Source organism: Malaclemys terrapin, chromosome 11 (assembly GCF_027887155.1).
Source record: "Malaclemys terrapin pileata isolate rMalTer1 chromosome 11, rMalTer1.hap1, whole genome shotgun sequence".
NCBI lineage: Eukaryota > Metazoa > Chordata > Testudines > Emydidae > Malaclemys > Malaclemys terrapin.
Window position 1 is genome coordinate 16,937,194 of NC_071515.1, and position 25,963 is coordinate 16,963,156.

The 25,963-nt window shown below is 47.0% G+C and overlaps 1 protein-coding gene across 1 annotated transcript in view; it reads left to right on the forward strand.

Annotated features, from left to right (window-relative positions):
* Positions 1-7,408: 7,408 nt before the first annotated feature.
* The window catches only part of PTH2R (parathyroid hormone 2 receptor), a 103,215-nt gene continuing 84,660 nt past the window's right edge, over positions 7,409-25,963 (forward strand). Inside the window, exon 1 of the mRNA XM_054044581.1 lies at positions 7,409-7,721. Coding sequence (XP_053900556.1) covers positions 7,650-7,721 — 72 coding nt within the window. The 5' untranslated portion in view covers positions 7,409-7,649. The remainder of the gene's footprint in view (positions 7,722-25,963) is intronic.

The following is a 25,963-nucleotide window of genomic DNA, read 5'->3' on the forward strand; positions in this document are numbered from 1 at the left end:
CGAAAGCTCCAGGATGAAGACAGTGGTTGATAACTCTGTTTCTCTGGCACAGTGGAACTCTCTATAATAAGGGTAAAGCTCATCTGGGCAGGAGACAGAGCTTTCTTGGGGGCTGGTCTGAACCTGTGGAACAAATGTCCCGAGGATGTAAGGACCATCACAAACTTCACCACCTTTTCTGCTCTAAGGGTATGTCTATACTTAGGGTCATGCGCAAAGGGGGGCAAGCAGGGGCACGGCACCCCCAATAATTGGCGGAGGCACAGAAGTCCTCCAGCCCGGGGCTGTGGGGGGAGCACTCACATTTTTAGTCCTATCCCTGTCTATACTGCAATAATGGAGTGTGATTGCAACTTCTGTAGACCTACCCATGTCAATTTTAATCTAGCTAGTTCCCGTAGCAGAACAGTAAAGTTGCAGCCACGTGTGCTTCAGAGGGAGCTGAATAAGCCTCCTCAGAACACTGGGTAATTAGCCATGGGGCTAGCTTGCAGCGAGATTCAGACAGCTACAGCTCCACTGCTCCGGTACCCAAGAGAGCTAGATGAAGATGAGTTTGAATATGTTTCCACAAGCTGCAACCACACCTTGTGATTGCACGATGGACATACCCTAAGTACAAGGTGCACTTCTTCAGCCTGGCTTCTCTAACAGAAACACGCACAGCAGTGTGCACATTTAACAAACCCCACACAACCAAAACAAAACAATCCACTACACACACCATTCTCCTCTTGGGTGGAAGATGAGAGAGAACAAGGGACGTGACAGATGTGAGCCACGTGACTTAATGCACCACTGCAAGACACTCAGCTCCTACAGTGACGAGGACAATATGAGAATCTATATAGAAGAAAGAAAATATAAACCACCCAACAAAATCTTATTCCATCATCCACTCACCACAATCCCCACAACCAAAACCAGGTGAGCATTTTAGGGTGTTCTAAAGATGAGGAAATGTGGCCTTAGCTGGGACAGCTTTGAACGAAGTGAGTCTGTTCCAGACTCAGCAGACACTCAAGTTAGTGTCCAAACCAACCCGCTCCCTAGAGTTTGGCTTTATTGGTATCTCAAAAATAGCACACCATAAATCTTAGCCTAAGTTTGCCCCCTAGGTGTCCTACTGCAGGGTCTGACAGATCTAACAGCTTCCCTGCTGTGACCTTGGTTGCCGTTTAGTTCAAATTTTACTTTGGAATAGGTTTTCCCTCAGTCTCTCCAGGCAGATTGCTCCAGATGCATAGCCATTATCTAGCATACGCAAGGACTTATTGGTAATGTTGCTGTGACTAAGTGCTTATTGTCACGCTCCCTGAGGTGGTTCTCGACCAGGAGTGCCAAACCTCAGGGCAGACTGTCAAGAAGTAGGGCAGACACCCCAAACTGGTTGTGGGTTCTATTATTAGATTTCACCAACCCGGTAATAAATGTGAACTCCTGAAGCACAATATCAGTCTTACCTTGGAGTCACAGACAGTCCCCTTGGGCATTCCACTCTATTTTGCCACCCAGGCAAGCGGGACTTAGTGATAGTTGCTTGCCATACACCAATGATCACAAAAGATTCAGGTTGCTTCCAGTCCCAAGAGACCAGTCACTTACCCCAGGTCAATTTGTAGATCACTCACCAAAGACAACGCTTGTAGCCAATCCTGTAATAAACAAACTAAGGATTTGTTAGCTACGAAAAAGAAATGAGAGAGTTATTTACTCATTAAAGCAGGCAAGTATATAAACGCCAATGAGTTATGGTTCCAAAAGGTGACAAAGTTGTAGTAATCTGTCAGCACTGAGTGTCTTGTAGGGCTACCCCGGGGATCTCTGCTTTTGTTTCATAGCTCCAGTCCTGTCAGAGTCCAAACAGTAAAAAAGATGAAAAATATTCATGTTCACTATCTTTATTTCCTTCTTCCAGAAATCAAGCTGCTGGGACGAACTCTTGCACATATCCTGTGCAGGGGCAATTAGCAAAGTCTTTGTATCATGATGTCCCACAATGGCCCATTTAGTTTTGGCAGTCCTTCCTGGTGGGCAAGAGATGATCCGTTCTGACAGGTTGACAGTTTCAGGGCAAACATTTTGTACAATTATACAGCAAAAGCTTAAATATTACATTATAGCCCGTGATAGAGATACTATAAGTGAGATTAATGCATACAGCAACCTACTAGCATTTCATAAGTCTAAACACATTGTTATAAGTTCAATACCATCTTAACCATACTCACACAAAGGTGACACAGGCTGGTTTCCCGCAGTGAGTTCTTGGCTGAGTCCTAAAGCCTTGGCAACAGCTGGCATCTGGTTTGCCAGCATCACACTCCTATGAACCAACAGGCTTCTTACAGGATCCATGGAGAGTGCACTTGAATTTCATATTTACTCTCAGCATTTTGTTTGGTTGTTTCATGAGTTCTTGGTTCAGGGCAGAAGATGCTGGCTTGTCTTCCTTGCCACTCTCCCCCTCTCATCGCTTGGCTACCTCATTCAAAAATGAAAGGGGCACAGTTCTTTTGGAAACCTCCTTAAACACCCAGGGAGGCTTGGAATAATGGTTCATACTTATGGTTATGTGATTGTAGACTGCTCTCAAAGGGCAAAATAAGTAGCTCAGATCCTCGACTGGTGTAAATTGGCAATAGCTGCACTGGCTTCAATTATGCTTTCCTGATTTACACCAGCTGAGGAGCTGTTGCCATATGTGTACAAGGGACAACACCGTGTTCCCACTCCTCCGCTTCTGTTGTACCCTTTCTTGTTTTCCTGTGTGTGAATTATCTGTCCTAGCCGAGGCTGACACAGCATATATAATCTCATGCTATCAAATAAAATGGATCCAGCCTTGGAGTTTGAAATCCTTGACATAAATCAAAAGATTATTTTTCTAATGGCCAGCCCTGGGAACTCACTGGGAGCTTGGAAAATAAAACTGTTCTTTCGGCCATCATCACCAGTTTTAAAGATGCTGCAATTAGAATTTAGCTGATGCTTTTGCTGATGGTGCTGAAATACTGGAACCCACGGTGGGGGGGGGTGTACTTTTAAGAGGCTCACATTATGCAATGCAGAGACAATTGGAACTGAGACACCAAATGAAGCAGATCTCTGTCAAGCACCTTGTCTCTGAGTGATCACTGAACCACGCCCAGCCAGCTTGCCCTGCTAACAACAGTAAAAAATTATTTCTCATCAAGGTAAGCCAATGTGCTCTGAAGACACAGGTCTCATTTAGGCTGATGTAAATCTATTGAAACGAATGGATTTACTCCAGTTATACACTAGTGTAAGTGATTAGAATCTATACCAAACGAACAGATGTGCTGTACAAGAAGGTTCCATTTTCCCACCTTGATTGGGTGCTTGACTTTATTGTAACAAATCCATGACCACCTAGGACTGTCACTCAGCTGCATGCAATGGCACTGGGAATCTCACAGCAACAGTAGGGAAAATTCAGATCCCCTTCCCACAAAACAATTTGAGCTACTTTAGTCTTTAAGCTACTTTATGGCCCACGCATTCACTGATCCCTTCCAGCAGAGGGCAGTAGTACATATATGCAGTAGCCAGTTTATTAGCTTATATTACTGCCAACTTGTGCTTTTGCCTCATAGGTGTGCTTCTGTGTCTTATGTGGTACAAGTCACATAGTCTGAGAAAGCACAACATTTGAATTGAGCAACAGCAGAGGAAATCAGGAGGCACTGTCAAAATTTGTAGATTTGCCAGCCTAAACAACTGACTGTTCCTGGAAAAGCGGCACCAGCGGTTTTTTAATGAACATCACTGTTTTCTTTTTAGTTCCTCCTCGTCTCTTGTTCTTTGACTTACATCATTTTCCAGACAGTTTCTTGGACTTCAATCATCTTCCAAGCAGTCGTCTTCTCCTGAGGTTTGAGGTCCAATCCTGTGACGGGCTGATCATGCTCAGGTCCCAATGTCTTCAGCTCAAGGGAAGGTGCTCCGTAGCTTGCTGTGCATCCCGGGGTTCTTTAGTGGGTTGATTCAGACAAGTTTAATTCTGATGACTCGTAGTTGTCACACATACATGGTCACAAGGGAAGGTGGGCTGGTGAAGGAATCTGAACTGGTCCCAGCAACTACTGTAAATACTACCTTGCAAAACATCCCTTCTCCTAATGTGTACATGCTGAAGCAGCATAACAAAGAGCTATTGACCGGGAGCACTTTGCTGCCACAGTGCCCCTTGGGATGCAGCAACACATTCAGCTAGACAGGCCATTTTGCATTGCACAGGAAGAGTCTAATTCGGACACGGTCCACTGCAGCACAACTTCCTAGCTTCTTTTTTGTTTTCTTTGCAAAGATAGGGAAAGCTTTTCAAGCAGATCTCTGCTGGTGTCTCGATGTCTGAATCTCCTCTGCAGGCAATTATCCTGATCATTATAAATACCTTTTTTTCTGAGCAGCTGGTGAATACTTCGATGTTTGGAGATAAAAACATGTTTGAAAAATTATTTTGCACCTTCATTGTAACCAGGCAGGAAGCATTCAATGCTGTGAAATGTTTTATAATACTGGTGAAGGGCTAATTGTTGGTTTTGTTCTATAGCTGAAAGTGAATAGCCTGCCTGATTTCAACTGAATATGAAATTCCGACACTAGAAGCATGGTGAATAAGTATAAAGTACCGGCCAGGGATTTGGGTAGTTTTATGCACAGGGCTTTTTTTTTTTTTTTTTTGCAGTGACTACCCACCGTATAGTGGCTATTAATTAACTATATACCACTCTAAAAGGGATTGACTTTGTGGTGTATGACATGCTGACATACTGGGTGTGACATGCCACTTCGAGTTTTTAAACCCTAAAATTATTTTGACTTATTTGTTTTGACTGATTTTCTTTATGAATAATGAGTTGGGTTTTTTCCAAAATAAACTTTTAAAATGATGATTTAAACATATATATATATGGCGTGGGTATTATACCTGATGTACAATTCAGGGCAAACCTGTTAGTATAAATGAAGATCAATATTTGACCAGATACATAAAAAGGGGCCAGAACCTCAAAAGGTATAAACTGACATCATACCATTGACCTCAATGGAAGTATGTTGATATACACCAGCTGAGGAGGGCCTCTTGTTTGTGTTTTTCACATGATTAAGGAGATCCTGGGCTCTGACCAGAAAAGATTCCCTAGTTTTGCCTACCCCATTGCCCAGATCCCAGGGATCTCACTGTGTGTGGGTGGGCTGTTCCATCCCTTGAAAAAGACAGTGAGTGGTAGCTTCTGAATTATAGTGGAAATATATATATACACCGAATGCTTCAGTTCATCATACAACAAACCACTCTTTTGTCACCCTCCTTCTTTCTGCATATGACTTTTAAAAGAGCACCGGTCCTATAAGTCTTACCATATACTCATATCACCGAGCATCATTTACAAATGGATTAGTCGCCAAACCCACCCAGTCCAGCTCCAAACAGGTCCCAGAGAACAGTGCCCCAATCAGCCAATTAGTTGTTCCTTCTGTTTAATCTCTACCACCTTTCTCAAGGAGGGGACGTTTGATCTTTGAATGTTTGTGTTATTCAAATGAAGGGGCGGTTACCCCCAAAAGGGATGGTCTAGTTTGGCCAGGTCTCAAGATACATGCCTTAGCCTCCAAAGTGATCACATAGCCCCACTGTCTTCTCCCTCATCATCCCTCTTCCCCTACATTATCTTTCACTTGCTCTTGCCTTAATGTAGGGATTGGTCCTGGAAACACACACACCAGTGATTCTATGTTCACAAAGTAACTGAGATGCATCAGAGTTTGTGCAACCCGCAGTATGTTTACTCTGTCCTCCTCTAGTGGTGGCTGCGGCCACATATAGAGGCTGATAAGGCTGTTACAGATCTCGCAGGGCCATTACATTGTATGTAGTCCTAGGCTCAAAAGTCCACATAACAGTAACAATCGCACATTTCAACTGATGTTCAATGTTGTACGTTTTAGATCCTCAGCTGGTGTAAATCTTCACAGCTCCATTTGAAATTCCAGGGGCTATGCCCATTTATTTCAGATTGGAATCTGGCCACTTATTTTTAATAATAATGAAAACGAGATTTTCAGTAAGACTTTATTGACTTGAGAAACTATACAAGAGTTGCCAAAGTGTAAGAAAAAGACAGACCTCTCTCCGGGGCAGGTACAGTCCACACCTGATGATGCCATACCCTGTGTTGGGGGGGGAGGGGCTATCTCTATATCTGTCACTACTGTCTATTCCTAATCAGGTGGACAAGTTGCAACATATTGTGACGTGCTTTGGGCAGGATCAGGCAAATTTTCCTTGTCATAGTCTGATAAATCTTTTGTGATTCCCAAGAATTTGATTCATTCTTTGTATTTCAGACATTGGAATGGAAAACATCTTTCTGCCTCAATCTCTCCTCTCTCATGCTGGCTGCACTGACTCTGGGTTTACATTGTGCTTTGTATCTATTGCTCTCTGCTCCTAGGTTGCGGCAGCTGATTCTGTCTGTGAGGAGCAGCTGCCTCAGTTTCCCACATTTCACTGGTGGTGAGAGGGCACGGGTGATGCATCCCGGCTAATTCTGAAAAACCAGATTTTGGAAACAGCAATTCAGGATATGACTGTGGGAAATGTGGGGGAGGAAACGCCTTTTTAAATAGTGAGACTTCTTTGGAGGTTTTTAATATTTATACTAGATCCTTGTTTAATGTGAGTGGACGGTGCCGAGCGCCCTGCAGGTTTGTGCTGGAAATAAGGTGCATTTTCAGTTGTTCACAGGAAGCTGGCGAAGTAAGGCAGAGCAGGGGCACTGTCAGTGTCTCACTTGTCCTGTGGACAATCTGCTCATTCAGGGTAGTAGGTGGAAAGGCTGGAATTTTCGGCCAGGAACTTGAATACATGATGTTTGGCTTGGCTCCATGAAAAAGGAATTTAGAAAAAACCACAATGGTTTGGGGATCCGAATGGAAGGTAATCGCGCAGTGGCCGCATATCAGGCACGGTGAGTGCTGAGCTCTCCCCAGCAGGTGCTGTGCACCCAGTGGGGGAAGGGGTGGGGGCATTTACACTCCCAAGAGGTGCTGCTGGCCGGTGGATTGGCCCCTTCCACACCCTGGCCATGGGGTGGCTGGAGGCTCCACTCAGCCATTGTCCTGGAGCAGGAACACAAGCTCTGTCTGCAAGGATTGCCACCTGGCTGGCCCGGGAATGCGTCTGAGCAAGCTGCTGCTGTTGCAGCAGTCTCCCCCTGCCCCCCCCCCGGCTCCCTCTCCCTGCCCACCTGTGCAAACCAAGTCTCAAGTGAACTCACTCAGGGCAGGATCTGCTCTGACGCTCCCCCTCCCCGGGGCGCATGGGCAGACGTGCCGGGCTGGCGAGCCGGAGCTGAAGCGGAGCCATGTGCCACTGACCAGCAGGGGAGCGGCGAAGCGGGGCGCAGCCCGGCTCCCAGAAGGAGGAGGGGGGGGGAGCTTGATCTGGGCCGCCTCGAGCCCGCACCGGAGACGAGCTATAAAGTTCCGCGCGGACTTTTGCAGCGAAGTGGGAGCAGCTGCCCGGGAAGACGCATCCACCCACCCCGGCGTTGCTGCGCCCTGCCTGGGTAGCGCGCTCTAGCCGGAGCCAGTCCGGAGCGGAGACGGGAGACGGGGGCATGGCTGCGCAGGGGGTGCGCCCCGCGTTCGGCTTGCTGGCCGTGAGCGGCTGGCTCCTGGCCATGGCACAGGTAAGAACTTCTGCCCCGCCTTGGCCGTTCGCTTGCCCGGTTCCTGGCGCTGTGAACTTCAGTGCCGAGCACTGGACGGAAAGCACAAGCGGGGGGATAGTGGGTTCCCCGCGCGGAGAGGCTGAGATTTCAGAGTCCCATAATTTCCTTTCACTTTAACGAGACGCGGGGATCCCATAGGTGGCTTGGAAGATCTCAACCAAAAACCTGATACTTTCTCTCCGCTTCTACTCAGACTGCGTTAGCCACTTTGCCAGGGCAAACATTGGGGATGCGTCTAAGCAGACTAAGTTGCTGTCTCGAGTGGCTGTACGTTTATACAATACATCTCGGTTGGTTGGTTTGCTTGGCTTGCTGTTCAAACCAGATATTGAAGAAACTAGCCAGTCGGAAGGAGAGAGCTCTTCTTACTTTAAAATCCAGAAAGTTTAGCATCTCGCTTCACTTTCACCTGCAGTGTCTTAATCTATCAACGGCAGACAGTACTGCGTTTGGACTTGTCCGTGGGACAGTGGCCGGTTTGAAATCCTTGACATCCCTTCCCCTGTTGAGTGAAAAGTAGAATCCGTGAAATAGCCTGGATTCGTTTTAGCTAAAAGTTTGTGAATTGATTGCTTTACTGCTGGTACCTTCAGTAACACATTAGAGGGCGCTCATTTATAAGCGAAAGGGCAGGCGTTTAATTTCATAGGCGGCGGTTTCTATGCCTTCAGCCAAAATCTGTGCTTCCTGGGTATTCGTGTTGATATAACTGCGGGTTTTTAAACAATCCTTGATGTCACTTAATTTTATAGTATTGTATTGGCAAGTGCAAAGAATAATTCCATGCCCTTGGACTGATATAAATTCAGGAGTAAAAGTGGGACTTAAGGAAATAGGAAAATGAGAAATAAGATACTTAACACTGAATTTAACCTGCAATCCTTCAATGTTACTTGAAAAGACAGTCAAAATGTACAGTACTTGTTCAGGTTCTAATTTGGAATGGGTGGATATCAATAATACCAAAAGTTTAACAATGGGAAATTTTGCAGTGAGGTCTACTAGACTGACCACCGATCTGAGAGCCAGGAATCCCTGAGCTCTCAAACCTGAGCTCTTATCCTTGCTCTGCAATGACTGTCTCTGTGATCTTGGGCAAATCACAAAACCTTTTTGCCTCAGTTTCCCCATTGAGAATACTACTTATGTAACGATATAAGAGAATTTAAGATTAGTTAATGGTTTTTACAGTTTTTGGAAACTAATGTACCATATAAGTGTTAAATATCGTCACCTGGCACTCGGGTACTATGGTTCTCGGTACTTAAGAATAGTAGGAAAGTAGAAGGATACATACACTAAGACCAAGGAATAACTAAAATCTACTTTGAACTGATAAGAAACTCTGTTCTTGGGACTTGGGACTACAGTGAGTGCTAGCAAGACCTGATCTAGGGTCAGGTAGAGAGAGCGCTTGATCAGGTCATTCTTTGGCTATAATTCATTAGTAGATGTCTCATTTGTAACAGTCCCCCCATGAGTAAGCCACCAACTGGAATTTCATAGAATCATAGAAACATAGGACTGGAAGGGAGCTTGAGAGGTCATCAAGTCCATCCCCCTGCGCTGATGCAGGACCAAGTAAACCTAGACCATCCCTGACAGGTGTTTGTCCAACCTGTTTTAAAAAACCTCCAGTGATGGAGATTCCATAACCTCCCTTGGAAGCCTATTCCAGAGCTTAACTACCTGGATAGTTAGAAACTTTTTCCTAATATCTAACCTAAATGTCCCATGCTGCAGTGCAAGCCTGTGACTTCTTGTCCTACTTCAGAGAGAACAATTGATCAAATATGTTAAGGGCTGTTATAAAGAGGACAGTGAAGACTATCAGGTCCCCGCACCATCAGTCATCTTGTTTCAAGACTGTTTCCTGGGTTATTTTATTATTATATTTTTATTATCTATATTTACTGTAGTGTCTACATGTTTTTTAGTTTTTAACCCTGTGTTGGTAAATGTGTGTTTTTTTTTTTTTTTTCTTTAAGAAACCCTTAATAACATAAGACAGGATATTTACAAGTATAAATAACAAATGCAACACTTCTTTTTTGTTTTAAAGTAGCTTTTAATAATAAAGGGGCCTTACAATTGCATCTTGGTTTTAAAATTTCTCTCTGTAGTATCTTTCATAACCTGTTTGTTTGAATTGATTGTATACTTGTAGCTGGATTTAAAGAAATCTTTAAAGGTCAGTTCAGGAGATATGACTCAAATGGAAGTGCTAGTTCAAGTCCCCTCCATCTGAAAAAAACCCAAAACAAACAAACAAAAAACGAAGTGAGCGATCAGCTTGTTATCTTATAGCCTGGATCCATTGGTACGTGAAAGCGACAGGGAATTCAAAGACCAGGCGTGTATGGCTAGCAGGCAATCCAAACAGTAAGCGCAGGCTGGGGATGATTCACTTGTACTGTGGTGAAGGAAACTCACGACTAATTGTTAATTTTCTTCCTCTCTTGGAGCCCTATCCTGCACAGATGTACATGCTTAATCTTACTACTGCGAATAATCCCACTGAAATCAATGGGATACGTTACAATAATAAAGTTCAGCACATGCATCAGTGTTTGCCAGATCAGGGCCTTAGTCTTCAGCATCCAGGAGAAGATCGCTATTTATTTTTCTCTAAAACTAAAAGGAAACAATGCCACTGATGTTTTTGTCTCCATTTGTTTCGTTCCATTATTATCAGTAACATTACAGTAGAGCCTCGTGGCCCCGGCTAACATGGGGACTCTGTCGTACTAGGCGCTGTACCTACCCCCGATAAGAGAGAGTCCTGCTTTGAGATGCACCCTATTTAAATGGACAAATCAAACAAAGGACCTCACCTAATGTAAATCCCCACCATGGATGCCAGCGGAATACCCACCCCCAAAACATGGAGTGACTTGCTGTGGTAGGACTGAGCATTGAACCTAAGTGCCCTCAGTTGCAGTCTAGCACCTTAATCACAGGACTGTCCTTCCTCTAGACAGAGGCTGCCTCTACCTCTCTAAGCATGTTGCATTACTATGGTATGTTGCTCTCAAAAGCCTGTGCGAGAGCACAGACCGTTCTAGCATACACAAACTGCTTTGCAGGTGTACGGCTCTGTAATGGGGCTGTATAAACCTGAGCCCAGTTAGGCCACTGAGTAGCACCTGGAAGGGTGTCGGGCATAATTGGTGATCAAACCCAGCGGGGAGGAGCTGGGACTTCATGAAGGGCAGAGCAGAAGAAAGGTCAGGGAGGGGACCCAAGTGGGAGGTAGCTGGGAGTTTCCTCTCCTGAGCTGAAGCCTGGGTGGCCTGGAGCCAGAGGGTCCTGAGGCTGGGGGTTGTGAAGCCTGGGGCTAGAAGCAGGCTGTCCTGAAGCCGGAGGTAGTGAAGCCAAGAGACAGTGACGATAAAGCCTAAGGGGGATGTGGAGTGAGTTTGGGGGACTGTGGAGAAGAGCTGCAGTCAGGGATAGGCTGTGGCCACAGCCCCTGAGGAGGTGCGATTCCAGGGAGGAAGCCCCAGGAGGCCTTGCTCTGAAATAAGAGCAAGAAAGAATTCTGCAGGCATTCCGCTCGGTCCCAGCAGGAAACTCTGAGGAAGGTGGGTGTGGGACCTGGGGAGGAAGCCAGGAAGCTGAGGGAGTCAGGGAAGGTTGGTAAACCTGGGCATGGGCAGTTAAAAGGCACAGGCTACAGGAAATGGTGATTCTTGCCTCAGTGGGCCTGAAAAAAGCCTCAGTGTGGTGCTAAGACCAAGGGAGTACTGAGATGGCAGGAAATGAGGGGTTCTTGCTGTGGTAAACCTGAGGCAGGGGTTGGTGAAGTACTGGGAGCTGAGTGGGACTAGAAGTATTTAATTGAGATTTCTCTGAATGGTCTGCTGTGAAGATTCTGGGTGAGGACCCAGGGGTCTTAGTAAACCCCAGGAAGGGGCTGAGGCAACCGGAACTTTGAGTGGTGTTTTATATGGACGTGAGACTGGAGTACTCTGAAATGGGTGTGGAAGTAAAACGTGACCTGTCTGGAGGCAGCCCACCATAGGACCTGAGCGACTGCTGACAGACAGGAAAGAGCTGCCCCCCACCCAGCCACAAGGGAGCGTGCCCTGGGTGAGTCCTCCCTTCTACAGGCTCCTAAGGCCTGTCTAAAGAAGGCCCAGAAGCCAGACTCTTCACATGGTATGAAATTACAGTGTGAGATTTGCAAGTCCTCTCTCTTCCGATAACTGAAACGGGTACAAAATCCCTAGTCGCACCACCCCTGGCAAGCTAAAATGTTTCCCTATTCTTTGAAAAGATGCTACGCTACCCTGTGGATGTGTTGAGTTACATAGAAGAGGTCAATTGCAACTTGTAGACGCTTCCTATTGTCTTTACTCAGGGTTAAGGCCACCTTTGCAGCAGCCAAGAAACTGAGGTGAGTTCTGGTGAATTATTTTCCTTTCGTCCAATAACTTTGGGCCAGATTGTGAGTCTTTTACTCGCAGTGTTGAGCAGTTACTCCTGCTGATCTCCATGTAACTACTTTGTGAGTGACTGCTTGACAGTAGATGTTCACTGCTAGTGTAGAATGTATGTGTGCCACATAAGATATACTTAAACCCTCTTTTGAGAGCTTAAGTGTAATGAAGTGTTATGTAGGTTTTATGCCTGCCTTCTTCGCAGAATGGAGGACTCTCAAACCAACTCTCTGTAGTTCTGTGACAAAAGCAATCAAGTGTGCTTGGCCCATAAGCGCTGACTCTGTGGGTGCTCCGGGGCTCAAGCACCCATTGAAAAAAATAGGGGGTGACATAGTGTTGCTGACAGTTTCATCCAGAAAGCTACAGTGAAATGTAATGTCTTTACACTGGGATGTTAGTGAAGACAGCTTGTAGGTGAGTGCAATGATTATAATGTAGCTATGTAGTTCATTACTATTTTAATAATAGTTAAATTGTTAAGAAACCAATGATGGACACATATATTCAATAACTAGAATATGAAAAGTGTCTAAATATGCTAAAAATAGCCTCCCCCCCCCCCCCAAAAAAAAACTGGCAGAGTCGCCCACCTCCGTACCCCCCCAAACACATACACGTCTTCAAAACCACCCACCGGCAAAAACAAAAGTCAGCACCTGTGGTTTGGCCTGATAGGTTTCATAGAAGTCCACATTTCTAACTGTTGATGGTTTATCATAAAAATTACTTTTGCTGAACGGCAGTTGCCAGCAGGTTTTCTGAGTGTCATTTTTTTAATTCTTAATATTGTTGACCTATGTGATTTTATTTTTTTTCCCCCACCCCCTCCTCCACCATCCTCTATCTCCATAACTCTTCAGGAACAGTTATCAGTGATTTAGCGTGTTAGCTCGTTTTCTTTGCACTCCAGACTTGCAGTGTGATATAAAGGCTCAGACTTTCCAAATATTCCTTTTTCCTCTCTCTCCCTTTCTATGAATAGCTGTTTGCATGAGGTCATCTTACTTTCTGAGTGCTAAATTGTGGTTTTACGTTTGAGTCTCTAGGACCCAGATCCTGTGGCTGTCCCATTCTGTGCTGCCACGCAGGATGTGGACTGTGCAGAGACGTAAGGGGTATTTCATGCCCTTTTAGTCCCCCTGCAGTGAATGCAGGACAGGCCACAATCTGGCAGTCATGTTCCAAAGCTCCTTTTTTATTTTACCCGTTGATCTTGATTGTTTAACAAAGAAAGTGGCATCTTGGCAGTGATTGAGTCATCACAGGTTTCATTCACTTCCTTGCTTGTTCACAGGGTGACTTTCCCTTTAATATTTCTTTTGCCTCTGATGTTCTGAAGAACCCCCTTATCGCCATAATCCCTTGGCTTAGCATTAAATCAGCCTGCTCTTTCATCTTACCCTTTCTAGCTTATCCATATCCATGATAAGGAAATATCCACTGCACTTCCTTTGTGGCTGTCACAGATAGCAAGATAACTTGCATCTTTTTCCTTTGATGTCTCAGTCTCTAGTCATTGGTCAGTTTATTGTTTCCATCTGTCCTTACTGGGCAAAGACTATTTTGGGACTTCTCTACCAGCATTCTGACCAGGTACAAAATATGTTCCTAATGTTATTCTTCCACATAAGCAAGTTCTTCAGTTGACACAGGGGTGAGTTGCAATCATGAGTGGGCCATGAAGACTGTCCACCCCAGTTGTCCATCCTTCTATGAAGATGTGACCACTATGAAAGTTTGGAAACCCCCAGTTTAGGATACTGCTTCTGGAACGGTGGTCTATAAATTCTCATTGGGCTATAGAGCTCTGGCTGGTGAATAAAATATTTTGAGAACAAAAGAGTAGAAAACTGGGATGTCTGGAAGAAATGTGTTCCATAAAAGGCGCTTCCTCTTATGACGTGGTCCTTGGAATGAAATAGCTGGAGAGCGAGAATCTACTCAGCTAGAAAAGCTGTCAGTTTACGAGAGGAGCAAAGAAGGATATCCATTGGGACTGCATGTGTTGCTTGGGGATAAGACCAGATCTGCTTCCTCCCTTTATTACTTAGCACAGGAGCTCTCTTAATCAGGCAGGTAAGAGTTGGCCAATCTCATGATTTTGTAGGGCCTGGCCCATGATTTTGGGAATACTGAGATTTGCATCTGGCCCACAGAAATAAATTTGATCTCCGATTTGAAACTTGTCACAAACTCTAGCCAGCGTAACCTGTATGCTATATATATATCATGCACAGCACTCTGCAATTGCTAAAAAGGCATTGAAGCATATAATGAGGAGACTTCTAACATAGACATTATCTTGTGGTCTGGCAACTTTTATTTTTTACAAGGGCAATGTCTGCATGGAACAAAAATCTTAGAGGCTGCTGCAGTAGAATAAGCAAAAAAGGTCCATTCTGTCTTTCTCTGCATTAGCTCTAAGCCGTTATTGGGAACTATTTCATAATTGATGAGGAAAATAGAGGCTACGCTACAGGTGGATGTTGGAAAACTCTATGGGACTTTGCTATATTCAGGCCACTCCCCTCCAGCTGACCCACCTCTTGCTCTGTTTTTCCTTTTTCTTCCTAACCCTAATTCCCTCTTCCCTTCCCTAGATAAGTATATTTATAACCGAGTCCTGTTCCTTCATACACAGAGTTCCCACTCACTTCAACAGCAGTTCCATAAGCACAGGAGTATGCCTGGCTGTTGTAGATTGTTAGACTCTTTTAAAGGAGGACTGGGAGGCTGAAGTGGAAATAATCACACTACTCCCGATGTTAAATGGCATTAATGCAGTTGTGAGGATGACCTCCAGGTTAGAGGCGTGAGTAACAGGCAGGATGTGAAAACACCACCACCAGTGATCAAGAAAGGAGGCAGGGGGCAGTGCTGGGGTGAGAGGGATCAGACCCTCAGCATTTCAGGGGGGAGGGATAGCTCAGTGGTTTGAGCATTGGCCTGCTAAACCCAGGGTTGTGAGTTCAGTCCTTGAGGGGGCCATTTGGGGATTTAGTTGGGGATTGGTCCCCCTTTGAGCAGGGGGTTGGACTAGATGACCTCCTGAAGTCCCTTCCAACCCTGATATTCAATGATTCTGTGATTTCTCACAGGACAGAAATTCCGCTTTGTGGCCAGCTCTAACTGTAGCCAAGTTGGGCCCCGTTGTGCAGGGTGGTGAATTGGGTTTCTTACTCTGGAATTATAGCCAGTAAATTCCCACCCCCAGCACCCACCATGCCCAACCTCAACTGGCTCAGGAGAAGCCAAACGAGCAATGGATCTGACCATTATTCAGTAGTCCATGAGGAGTAGCCTAGAGCTAAAGGGTGTGGGGAAGCTGGAAGGCCATCTTCCTCTCCCATTTAGAAGGCAGCCCATAGCCCACACAGCGAGATCTCTCACTAGCAAGTGCCTTGCCCAGTGCAGTGTCCCTGTGTGGCTGCCTGAGCCAGTGCCGGAGTGCGGTGTTTGCACGGTTATCTGTGCATTTCTCTGTGTGCGCACAGGCATGTGATTGAGCTTGTTTGCATCATGGACCCGGAGCCTGGATCTGCCCTTGTGACCCTGATTTTTGTTGTTGTTTCCCCCTTGTCAACCCCTTCAAGCACCCGAGGGTTCATACTCCTCTGACTGCCAGACAGCCTCGTGGATGGACACACCCTTAGCTCCACCCAATGCCCCTCATGAGCTGTGCTGTAGCTGTCAGTCGTTTTACCCCAAGGTGTGGGCCTCCGCCATTTCAATCCATTTATCCCCATCTGCACCTCAGCTCAGAGCTCCTGGGCCCTTTCAGCCTGACGCACACATCTGCCCTGGGCTCCAGGGGGCTTGGTACCTCTGTAACAAGGCATCCCAACTCCCATAGACACCTCCTGGCTCAGGAGAGAAAGGGCTCACAACTCCTCCCACAGTGGGATTGGTGACAGTTTTCCAAAATTTCCCAATAACCGGGCACTGAAAAGGCAATTTCACAGCAGGGCTGTATCTGATTTCCTCCTCATAGCCCTTCCCACCCTTCCCCACCCCCCAAATTTCCTGCTCTTTGCATTGCTGCTCTCACTTGCTTTCCTCTCCCTGGGATTGGAACCAATGCTGCTCTGACTGCTCCTGCTCCAATTGGGGCTGCTTCTCTCTCTCTCCTCTTCCCCCAGTGCCTCTGTCCATCTTTCTCCTCCTGTCCAAGATGCTCCAGCTGTAAAGTCTAGCGCAGCTCCATTCCCAGGTCTGCCATTGCCTCGCTGGGTGCCCTGCGGTAAATCATATGCCCTGTTTGTGCCCCACTTAGAAATAACTGCAGAGGCAAGACACAGCTCACTTCTGAATCTTTCCAAGTGGATTTTATTCATAGAATATCAGAGTTGGAAGGGACCTCAAGAGGTCATCTAGTCCAACCCCCTGCTCAAAGCAGGACCAATTCCCAGCTAAATCATCCCAGCCAGGGCTTTGTCAAGCTGGGCCTTAAAAACCTCCAAGGAAGGAGACTCCACCACTTCCCTAGGTAATGCATTCCAGTGTTTCACCACCCTCCTAGTGAAATAGTTTTTCCTGATATCCAACCTGGACCTCCCCCACTGCAATTTGAGACCATTGCTCCTTGTTCTGTCATCTGCCACCACTGAGAACAGCCGAGCTCCATCCTCTTTGTAACCCCCCTTCAGGTAGTTGAAGGCTGCTATCAAATCCCCCCTCATTCTTCTCTTCTGGAGGCTAAACATAGACTCATAGACTTTAAGGTCAGAAGGGACCATTATGATCATCTGGTCTGACCCCCTGCATGCTGCAGGCCACAAAACCGTCCCTACCCCTTCCCTTGACTCTGCTGTTGAAGTCCCCAAATCCTGTGTTTTAGTGACTTCAATTGGCAGAGAACCCTCCTGCTAGCGATCCCTGCCCCATGCTGCGGAGGAAGGCGAAAAACCTCCAGGGCCTCAGCCAATCTACCCTGGAGGAAAATTCCTTCCCGACCCCAAATATGGCGATCAGTAAGACCCCAAGCATGTAGGCAAGAGTCTCCAGCCTGACCCCTGTTAGCCATTATACTATTTACCTGCCATTGCTTGGTATTCCTTGGCTAATCTGTTTTACCATTAAACCATTCCCTCCATAAACTTATCTAACTTAATCTTAAAACCAGACAGGCCCCTCGCCCCCACCGTTTCCCTCGGAAGGCCGTTCCAATATTTCACCCCTCTGACGGTCAGAAACCTTCGTCTAATTTCAAGCCTGAACTTCCCCCCGGCCAGTTTATATCCATTCGTTCTCGTGTCCACATTAGTACTAAGCTGGAATAATTCCTCTCCCTCCCTTATATTTATCCCTCTGATATATTTAAAGAGAGCAATCATATCCCCCCTCAGCCTTCGTTTTGTCAGACTAAACAACCCGAGCTCCTCTAGTCTCCTTTCATACGACAGGTTTTCCATTCCTCTGATCATCCTAGTGGCCCTTCTCTGCACCTGTTCCAGTTTGAGTTCATCTTTTTTAAACATGGGAGACCAGAACTGCACACAGTACTCCAAATGAGGTCTCACCAGCGCCTTATACAACGGAAGCAGCACCTCCTTATCCCTACTAGATATACCTCGCCTAATGCATCCCAAGACCGCATTGGCTTTTTTCACCGCCACGTCACATTGTCGACTCATAGTCATCCTGCGGTCTACAAGGACCCCTAGGTCCTTCTCCTCCTCCGTTACTTCTAACCAATGCGTCCCCAGCTTGTAACTAAAATTGTTGTTCGTCATCCCTAAATGCATCACCTTACACTTTTCACTATTAAATTTCATCCTATTTGTGATACTCCAATTCACAAGCTCATTCAAGTCTCCTTGCAGAATATCCCTATCTTCCTCCGAATTGGCAACGCCTCCCACCTTCGTATCATCCGCAAACTTTATCAGTCCACTCCTGCAATCGGTTCCGAGGTCAGTTATAAATAGATTGAATAAAATGGGTCCCAAAACCGAACCTTGAGGAACTCCACTGGTAACCTCCCTCCAACCTGACAGTTCACCCTTCAATAGGACCCGCTGCATTCTCCCCATTAACCAATCCTTATCCACCTCTGGATTTTCATATCGATCCCCATCTTTTCCAGTTTAACCAATAATTCCTCATGGGGTACAGTATCAAACGCTTTACTGAAATCCAGGTATATTAGGTCCACTGCATTTCCCTTATCTAATAAGTCTGTTACTTTCTCGAAGAAGGAGATCAGATTTGTTTGGCACGATCTGCCCTTCGTAAAACCATGTTGTAATTTATCGCAATTGCCATTAACCTCAAGGTCCTCAACTAGTTTCTCTTTCAGAATTTTCTCCAGCACCTTGCACAGTACAGATGTTAAACTAACAGGCCTGTAGTTACCCGGATCACTTTTTTTTTCCCCTTCTTGAAAATAGGAACCACATTAGCTATTCTCCAGTCTAACAGAACCACCCCCGAGTTTACAGATTCATTAAATATTGTCGCTAATGGGCCTGCTATTTCCCGCGCCAATTCCTTCAATATTCTCGGATGAAGATCGTCCGGTCCTCCTGACTTAGCCCCATTAAGGTGTTCAAGTTTTGTTTCTACCTCAGATACGGTAATCCCCCATCCTGTATGCCCCTCTATCACGGTGCTAGTATCCCTAATACCGTCATGGGCCTCATTAAACACCGATGCAAAATATTTGTTGAGATATTGCGCCATGCCTAGATTATCTTTAATCTCCTCTCCGGCTATAGTCTTCAGCGGTCCCACTTCTTCTTTCTTTGCTTTCTTCCTATTTATATGACTGTAAAACCTCTTACTATTGCTTTTAATTCCCCTCGCTAGGTCCAACTCTACACGGCTTTTGGCCTTTCTCACTCTATCTCTACATTCTCTGACCTCACTAAGGTAAGTTTCCTTACTGATCCCTCCCCTCTTCGTACGCTTTCTGTTTTTTCCTAATTGCCCCTTTGAGTCGGTCGCTCTAAATCTCTTGCTTACTAATTTTTTTCCCTTTTTTGGGATACAGGCCTCTGACAGCTAATGGATCTATAATTTAAAGTAATCCCAGGCATTATCTGCCTTAAGATTCATTAATACGTTTGCCCAATCCACTTCTCTTACCAGTCCCCTTAATTTGTTAAAATTAGCCTTTTTAAAATTATAAACCCTAGTCTTTGATTTAATTTTGTTACTCCTTCCATTTAGTTTAAACCGGATTAGCTCATGATCACTGGAGCCCAAGTTGTCCCCTACTATCACTTCCTCAACGAGGTCCTCACTACTCACCAAAATCAAATCTAAAATGGCTTCCCCCCTCGTCGGTTCAGCTACCACTTGATGAAGGAATTGATCAGCAAGCACATCTAGGAACATCTGAGCCCTATTATTGCTACTAGCATTTGTTCCCCAATCTATATCTGGGAAGTTAAAGTCCCCCATAATTACACAGTTCCTATTAGTATTTACTTCTCTAAACACATTAAATAGTTCTTTATCTATATCCTGGGTTGATCCCGGCGGTCTATAGCACACCCCAAGCACTATCCCCGGAGAGGCTCTAGTAGTCCTTTTACCCAGTGTGAGAATTGCCCAGATGGACTCCGTGTTATCTATTCCATCAACTATTATTTCTTTACAGCTTAACTCACTATTCACATACAGTGCCATCCCCCCACCTTTACCTTTGTTCCGGTCTTTCCTAAACAGCGCATACCCCTCCATACCTGTATTCCAGTCGTGACTGCCATTCCACTACGTTTCAGTTATTCCTACGATATCTGGTTTCAATTCTCGGACCAAGAGCTCCAATTCCTCCATTTTATTACCTAGGCTTCTCGCATTGGTGTATAAACACCCTAATGTATGTTGTTTAGCATGTCTCACATTAGTAATGCTATATGTTACAGGCCTCTTTGTGTTCGTCCCCCCTATCCTTCTTATGTCCAATCTCATCTCCCCGGATATACCTCCTCTTATCTCACTCACCTTTGCAATGTTGGAATCTGGCGTGGAGATTACCTGTACATCCCCCAACCGTCTCCCCAAACTTCCTAGTTTAAAGCTCTTTTGATGAGATGAGCCAGCCTCCCTCCCAGAAGTCTATTTCCTTCCCTACTCAGGTGAAGTCCATCCCGCGAGAACAGCTGTCTGTCCCCGAAAGCCTCCCAGTGGCCATACATCCCAAAGCCCTCCCTATAGCACCACTCCCTTAGCCAAGAATTTATTCTCACAATCCTATCAGCCCTTTGCTGCCCTTCCCTAGGAACAGGCAGAATCCCACTAAAGATAATCTGAGCCTCTATCTCCTTGAGCATCTTCCCCAGCCTGGCATAATCTCTCTTGATTCTCTCTAACGAGAACCTAGCCGTGTCATTCGTTCCTACATGAAGGATTATCAAGGGGTTCTTACCTGCTCCTTTTAGGATCCTTTTCAACCGCAGGTCCACATCGCGTATTTTTGCGCCTGGTAGACAGCATACCCTTCTGTTCTCCGGGTCCGCCCTGGTCACAGGCCTGTCCAATCTCCTCAGTAAAGAGTCACCAATTACATACCTGCCGTCGCCTGGCAACAGTGCGATCTAGTAATCTAGTCTCCGATCCCTCTAGTCCTGACCTGTGTCTGTTCCTATCATCTCTTATGCTCCCCCTTGTGCCTTCCTCTGTCCTCCTGGGGCCCAGGTTTTGTGCTGTCTCCATCAACACCTCCCCTCTCTCTATAGGACTAGCTACTCTTCTCTTCTTCCTCACCCTCCCACCTTCAGTCACCACCTGCTGCCCCTCAACCTCGTTATCCAAACACCCAAACCTGTTCCTGAGTTCTATTCCCCCCTCATTGGCCCTCCTTTTCCTTGGCCTGCTTCTCACGGTAACATGCTGCCACTTCCTCTGTTCTCCCCCTTCCACTCCCCTCTCACCGTCCTCTACCCCTGCCTCCGCCTGCACCACAGAGCATTCCCTTTCAGCCCCTCCTTGCCTGTCCTCCATCAGCTGCTCAAACCCCGGTCTTAACTCCACCAGGGTATCTACCTGCATCTCCAGCCCCTTAATCTTTTCCTCCAGTAACACTATAAGGCGACACTTCATACAAACATACCTGTGTTCCAGGTCCCCAGCTAGGACTATATACATACCACAGCTTCCACATGCAGCCATCTGCATTCTGTCTGCTGCTGCTTGGTTCATGGCTGCTGCAGTCTCTGCCCACAGCACCTGGGGACACGGAGCACACAACACACCGCGCCCTCCTGCCTCCCCTTCCACCTCCCACTGCAAACTCCCACTCAGACTCCCCTGTTAGCCACCCTGTTTGCTGCCCAGTTCCCTCAGCCTCTCATAAGTCATGTGCTCCAGACCCCTAATCATTTTTGTTGCCCTCCGCTGGACTCTTTCCAATTTTTCCACATCTTTCTTGTAGTGTGGGGCCCAAAACTGGACACAGTACTCCAGATGAGGCCTCACCAATGTCGAATAAAGGGGTCCAAATCCAAATTATTGGTCCAAATCAGAGCCAAATGTCTTGTTTGCTTTCCAGTCCTCAGACTAAAGTATCCTGTGCCACAGGGAGAGGGCAGGAGAGACTGAGGTGGCACCAATGACTGTGCCCCTGCGATGGCAGGGAATAGAGTAGGTCGGCTGTGCCCAGAGGTTCTTAGCAGCTGATCCCTGCTCCATGCTGCAGAGGGAGGTGGAAAAAACCCCTCTGACCTGGAGGGAAATTCCTTCCTAACCCCAAATCTGATGATCAGTTTGACCCAGAGCATGGAAGCCAGATTCCCCAGCTAAGCATGGAGGAGCGAGGAATCTTTGTAGTGCTTCAGAACATGGGGCCATCTCATCCGGTGGCCTGCCTCTAGCTGTGCCTAATATCTTTGTCTTCAACAGAGACGCTAAGGTTTGCTGCCCTAGCTTGTGTGTTCTTTCTCTGCGGTAAAGCCACGTGCTTCCATTTGAGCCCTCGCAAGGACCTGCTGTCGTTGTTTTACACACACACACGCACGCTCTCTCTCTTTCTCTCTCTCTCTCCTTACCCCTCACTAACTTGTTCTGATCTGTTCATTATCCAAATGCCTCAAATCCTTTAAAGTAACCCCAAGGAATCCCTCTGTTCTTTCAGTTGCTAGCAGCGCCTGCATAGCGGATGATAAACGTTTAACGCATCTGCCGGCTCAAAGCGTGGTACTTCCCCCGCTCCTGTCCTTTTATCACGAGAGGTGCTGATTGCCTTTCAGGTTCCTCTCTTCCCTTCCTGACTCCCGTGGAGCACCTGACTGCAGCACGCTGAGTTTATTCAGAAGCCCTCGCTAACCCTTCCACTAGGATCTTTCCGGAGAAGCTGCTCCAGCTGGGTACGCTCACGCTGAGTGTCGTCGTTTGGCTGCAGTACTATGAGAAGGCTGGATTAATGCAATCTGGGGCCAGGCGCACCCCTTCCTGGGGCCACGCACAGATCCACTTCTGTACCAGGGCTTTGCCCTTCACTTGTAGTGATGGTGGCAGAAAGAGAGAGGCAGCGGGACCTCTTCTTATCTTCCGGGAGCACCGCAGGGACCCTTTCTCTCCCCCAAGAGTCAGGAGTGTCAGCACTGATCCCAACATCAGGATATATCTCTTTGCCTGGGTGGGCTGGGCCTATTGCACTCTTCTATACCTGCTACAAGCAGTCCTCTAGGGTAGTGTCAAAATTAAGGGTCCCCCTACAGCAGTGGGTTTGGGAGTTAACCTCCCAGGGAGATGCCTAGGGCAGTTCTCATAGCTATTGTTTCAGGCTGTCTGCAGACTCAGGCAGGCATGGCTGCATTGGTTACACTTGGGTCAGGCTCTACTATGCCATGAAGATGTATAACCCAGAAGGCAACATAGGAAAACCCCAAACTGTATTATTTTTCAAACTCTTGTGATTGGCTTAAACATCATGACTTTTTTTGGGGGGGGGAGGCGACTCACGACTTTTGAACACTTAGGGTTGGTGCTACAGGTGAAATACTGCCTCCCCCAGCTGTGTATTCAGCAGCTCATTAGCAAATGCTGCCCCATTCTGTTAAAAGCAGAGTTGCTTTCAGTTCAACACAGCCACCATTTCAATCACAAGAGTCTGAGAACTCATGTCTGGCAGGGGAAAAACAGTGCACTGTGCATGTTTTTATCTTATATTCACGATGAAAGGCAGGCACCCACATATCTCATCTTCCCAACACTCAACGCCCGATCCTGAGCTGGTGTCCATCACCGCAGCGCCACTGAAATCGGCAGGAAGTCAGTAGTCCCACTAAGACCTACTGAGCGTAGGGCATGGCTACACTACAAAATTAAGTTGACTCTACCTAAAGCCACCGCAGTAATTCAATCGGCTGTTCGTGTCAGTGCTGCCCTTCTTCTGCTGGTGGTGCATGTCCCGTAGGTGCCAAGCGCTCCTGATGAGAAGTGGGGCATTGTGGGGCTCTGACAGCTGGAGGGTAGGGTACTGACAGCCATGGAGGGCTGACTGCTGGAGAATGCCCCCCCGCCCCAAGATTGAGCACTGGAGCCCCCTCCCAGCCCCACATGGGCTGAGCACCAGAGCTCCCATGCCCCAGACTGACAGCTGGAGCCCCTCAGCTCTGCACGAGGCTGACTGCCAGATCCCCTCTCCCCATCCCAGTGGTCAGCCCCACATGGGGCTGAGGGGGAGGCTCCGGCGGTCAGCCCCACACTTACATCACCTGCTGCTACCTTTGCAAGCTGGCACGGGGCTGACAGCTCGCTCTGTCAAAGGCAGTAAAGGTGGATTGTAAGCAATGAAGGGTCTACACAAGTTGCCCTAACTACATCAACCTAGGGCTCTCGTGGAGGTGGAGTTACGAAGTTGATGTAGTGGGCGACTTACATTGGTGGGAGCTTCAGATTAGTGCAGACGTAAGCTGCCTTGGGTCGACCTAACTCTGTAGTGCAGACCTGGCCTTTGTTGTGAAATTTCTGAGGTTTCACTGAGTGTGAAGCAGGTTTCATGTGCACAGCCGTATCATGCCACTCGTCCCATGGGATGTCTAGAAAATTGATCTGCATTTAATTTGGAGTGAGTTTAGTGCTTCTGGGAAGCACCAGACTGTCTTGCAGACAAAGGGCTAGATGGCGACTTGAACTAAGTGTCTGGGCAAAGGAATGAGTTTAAAAACGAACAATAAACCACTTAGTCAGTGCATGGGCTACCCTGTATCTGGGGGGCGGGGGGGGATGAGCAAGTGGGACTAATCTTCTGCTTACTGTGTCCCGAGAGCAGGAGGAGGAAGGCTGGAATCTAGGCTGCACCCGCCCCGTGCTCAACCAGTGTGCAGTCGGCTATACTGGTATAATCCAGCAATAAATTGCTACTCCCCTGGGAACACGGAGGAGTAGGGGAGGAATTGTGACTCGGAGTCACAGTATTTCCAAGAGAAGTGCAGCTTGCGCACCAGCCCTAGCTCAGACTTGTGCCTGATGGCCCAGTGTAGCTCGAAGTTAATCATTTGTGGGGCCCTACAAATTCAGGGTCCATTTTCGTCAATTTCACAGTCATAAGAGTTAAAAAATCGTAAATTTCATGATTTTAGCCATGTAAATTTGAAATGTCACCCTGTTATAGTTGTAGGGGGTCCTGACCCAAAAAGGAGTGGGGTGGGGGCGGGGGGAGGGTGTCACCAGGGCCGGCTCCAGGCACCAGCACAGCAAGCAGGTGCTTGGGGCGGCCAACAGAAAGGGGCGGCACGTCCGGTTCTTCGGTGGCGGGTCCCTCAGTCCCTCTCGGAGGGAAGGACCTGGCGCTGAAGAATGAAGTGGCGGTGGTAGAGCTGCCGCCAATCGTGGCTTCTCCCCCCTTCCCCCCCCCCCCCCCCGCCACTTGGGGCTGCAAAAATGCTGGAGCCAGCCCTGGGTGTCACAAAGTTATTATGGGGGCTTGCAGTACTGCTGTAGGGGGTTTGCCTTCAAAGCTGGGCACCCGGCCAACAGCTGCTGCTCTCCAGCGCCCAGCTCTGAAGGCAGTGCAGAAGTAAGGGTGGCAATCCCGCGACCCCCCTAAAATAATCTTGTGACCCCCCACCCCTGCAACTCCCTTTTGGGTCAGGACCCCCAACGCTAGTCTCCTCCATGAAATCTGTATAATATAGGGTAAAAGCACACAGGACCAGATTTCACAGGGGGAGGCCAGATTTCATGGTCCGTGATGCATTTTACATGGCTGTGAATTTGGTTGGGCCCTAATCATTTGTGTATCCATCTAGCAGGTACAGAGTGCATAGTGCATATATATGTTCCATTCTATATGCATCCGAAGAAGTGGGCTGTAGTCCACGAAAGCTTATGCTCTAATAAATTTGTTAGTCTCTAAGGTGCCACAAGTACTCCTGTTCTTCTTTTTTAGAGTGCATAGTGACATCTGAGTTCTGTAGACTGTCCTGCTGTTATCTTAGGCCTGTTCTAGAGGAACTACCTCGAAACGTGAGGCCTGTTTGGGCCCCAGGCATAGCCAGTCATTGACAATACCATTAAAAGTGTCATTTAGTGCTTAGGGGAACATCTCTCCAGTAGGACCTGGACTAAGCCCACCTATTCTGTTCAGATAAAATGCCAGCCAGTCAGGGGTAACAGCTTTTGGTCACTAGAAGCAGTGAGGTCTACTGGTTAAAGCAAAGGATGGGGAGATTTGTGTATGAGCTCTATATCTGACTTTCTTAAGCTGTGTGTGTCCTTGGGCAAGTCACTCAATCTTTTGCTGCCTTAATTTCCCCATATGTAAAATTGGTACAAAATATTTGCAAACAGTACTGTACCACAAAG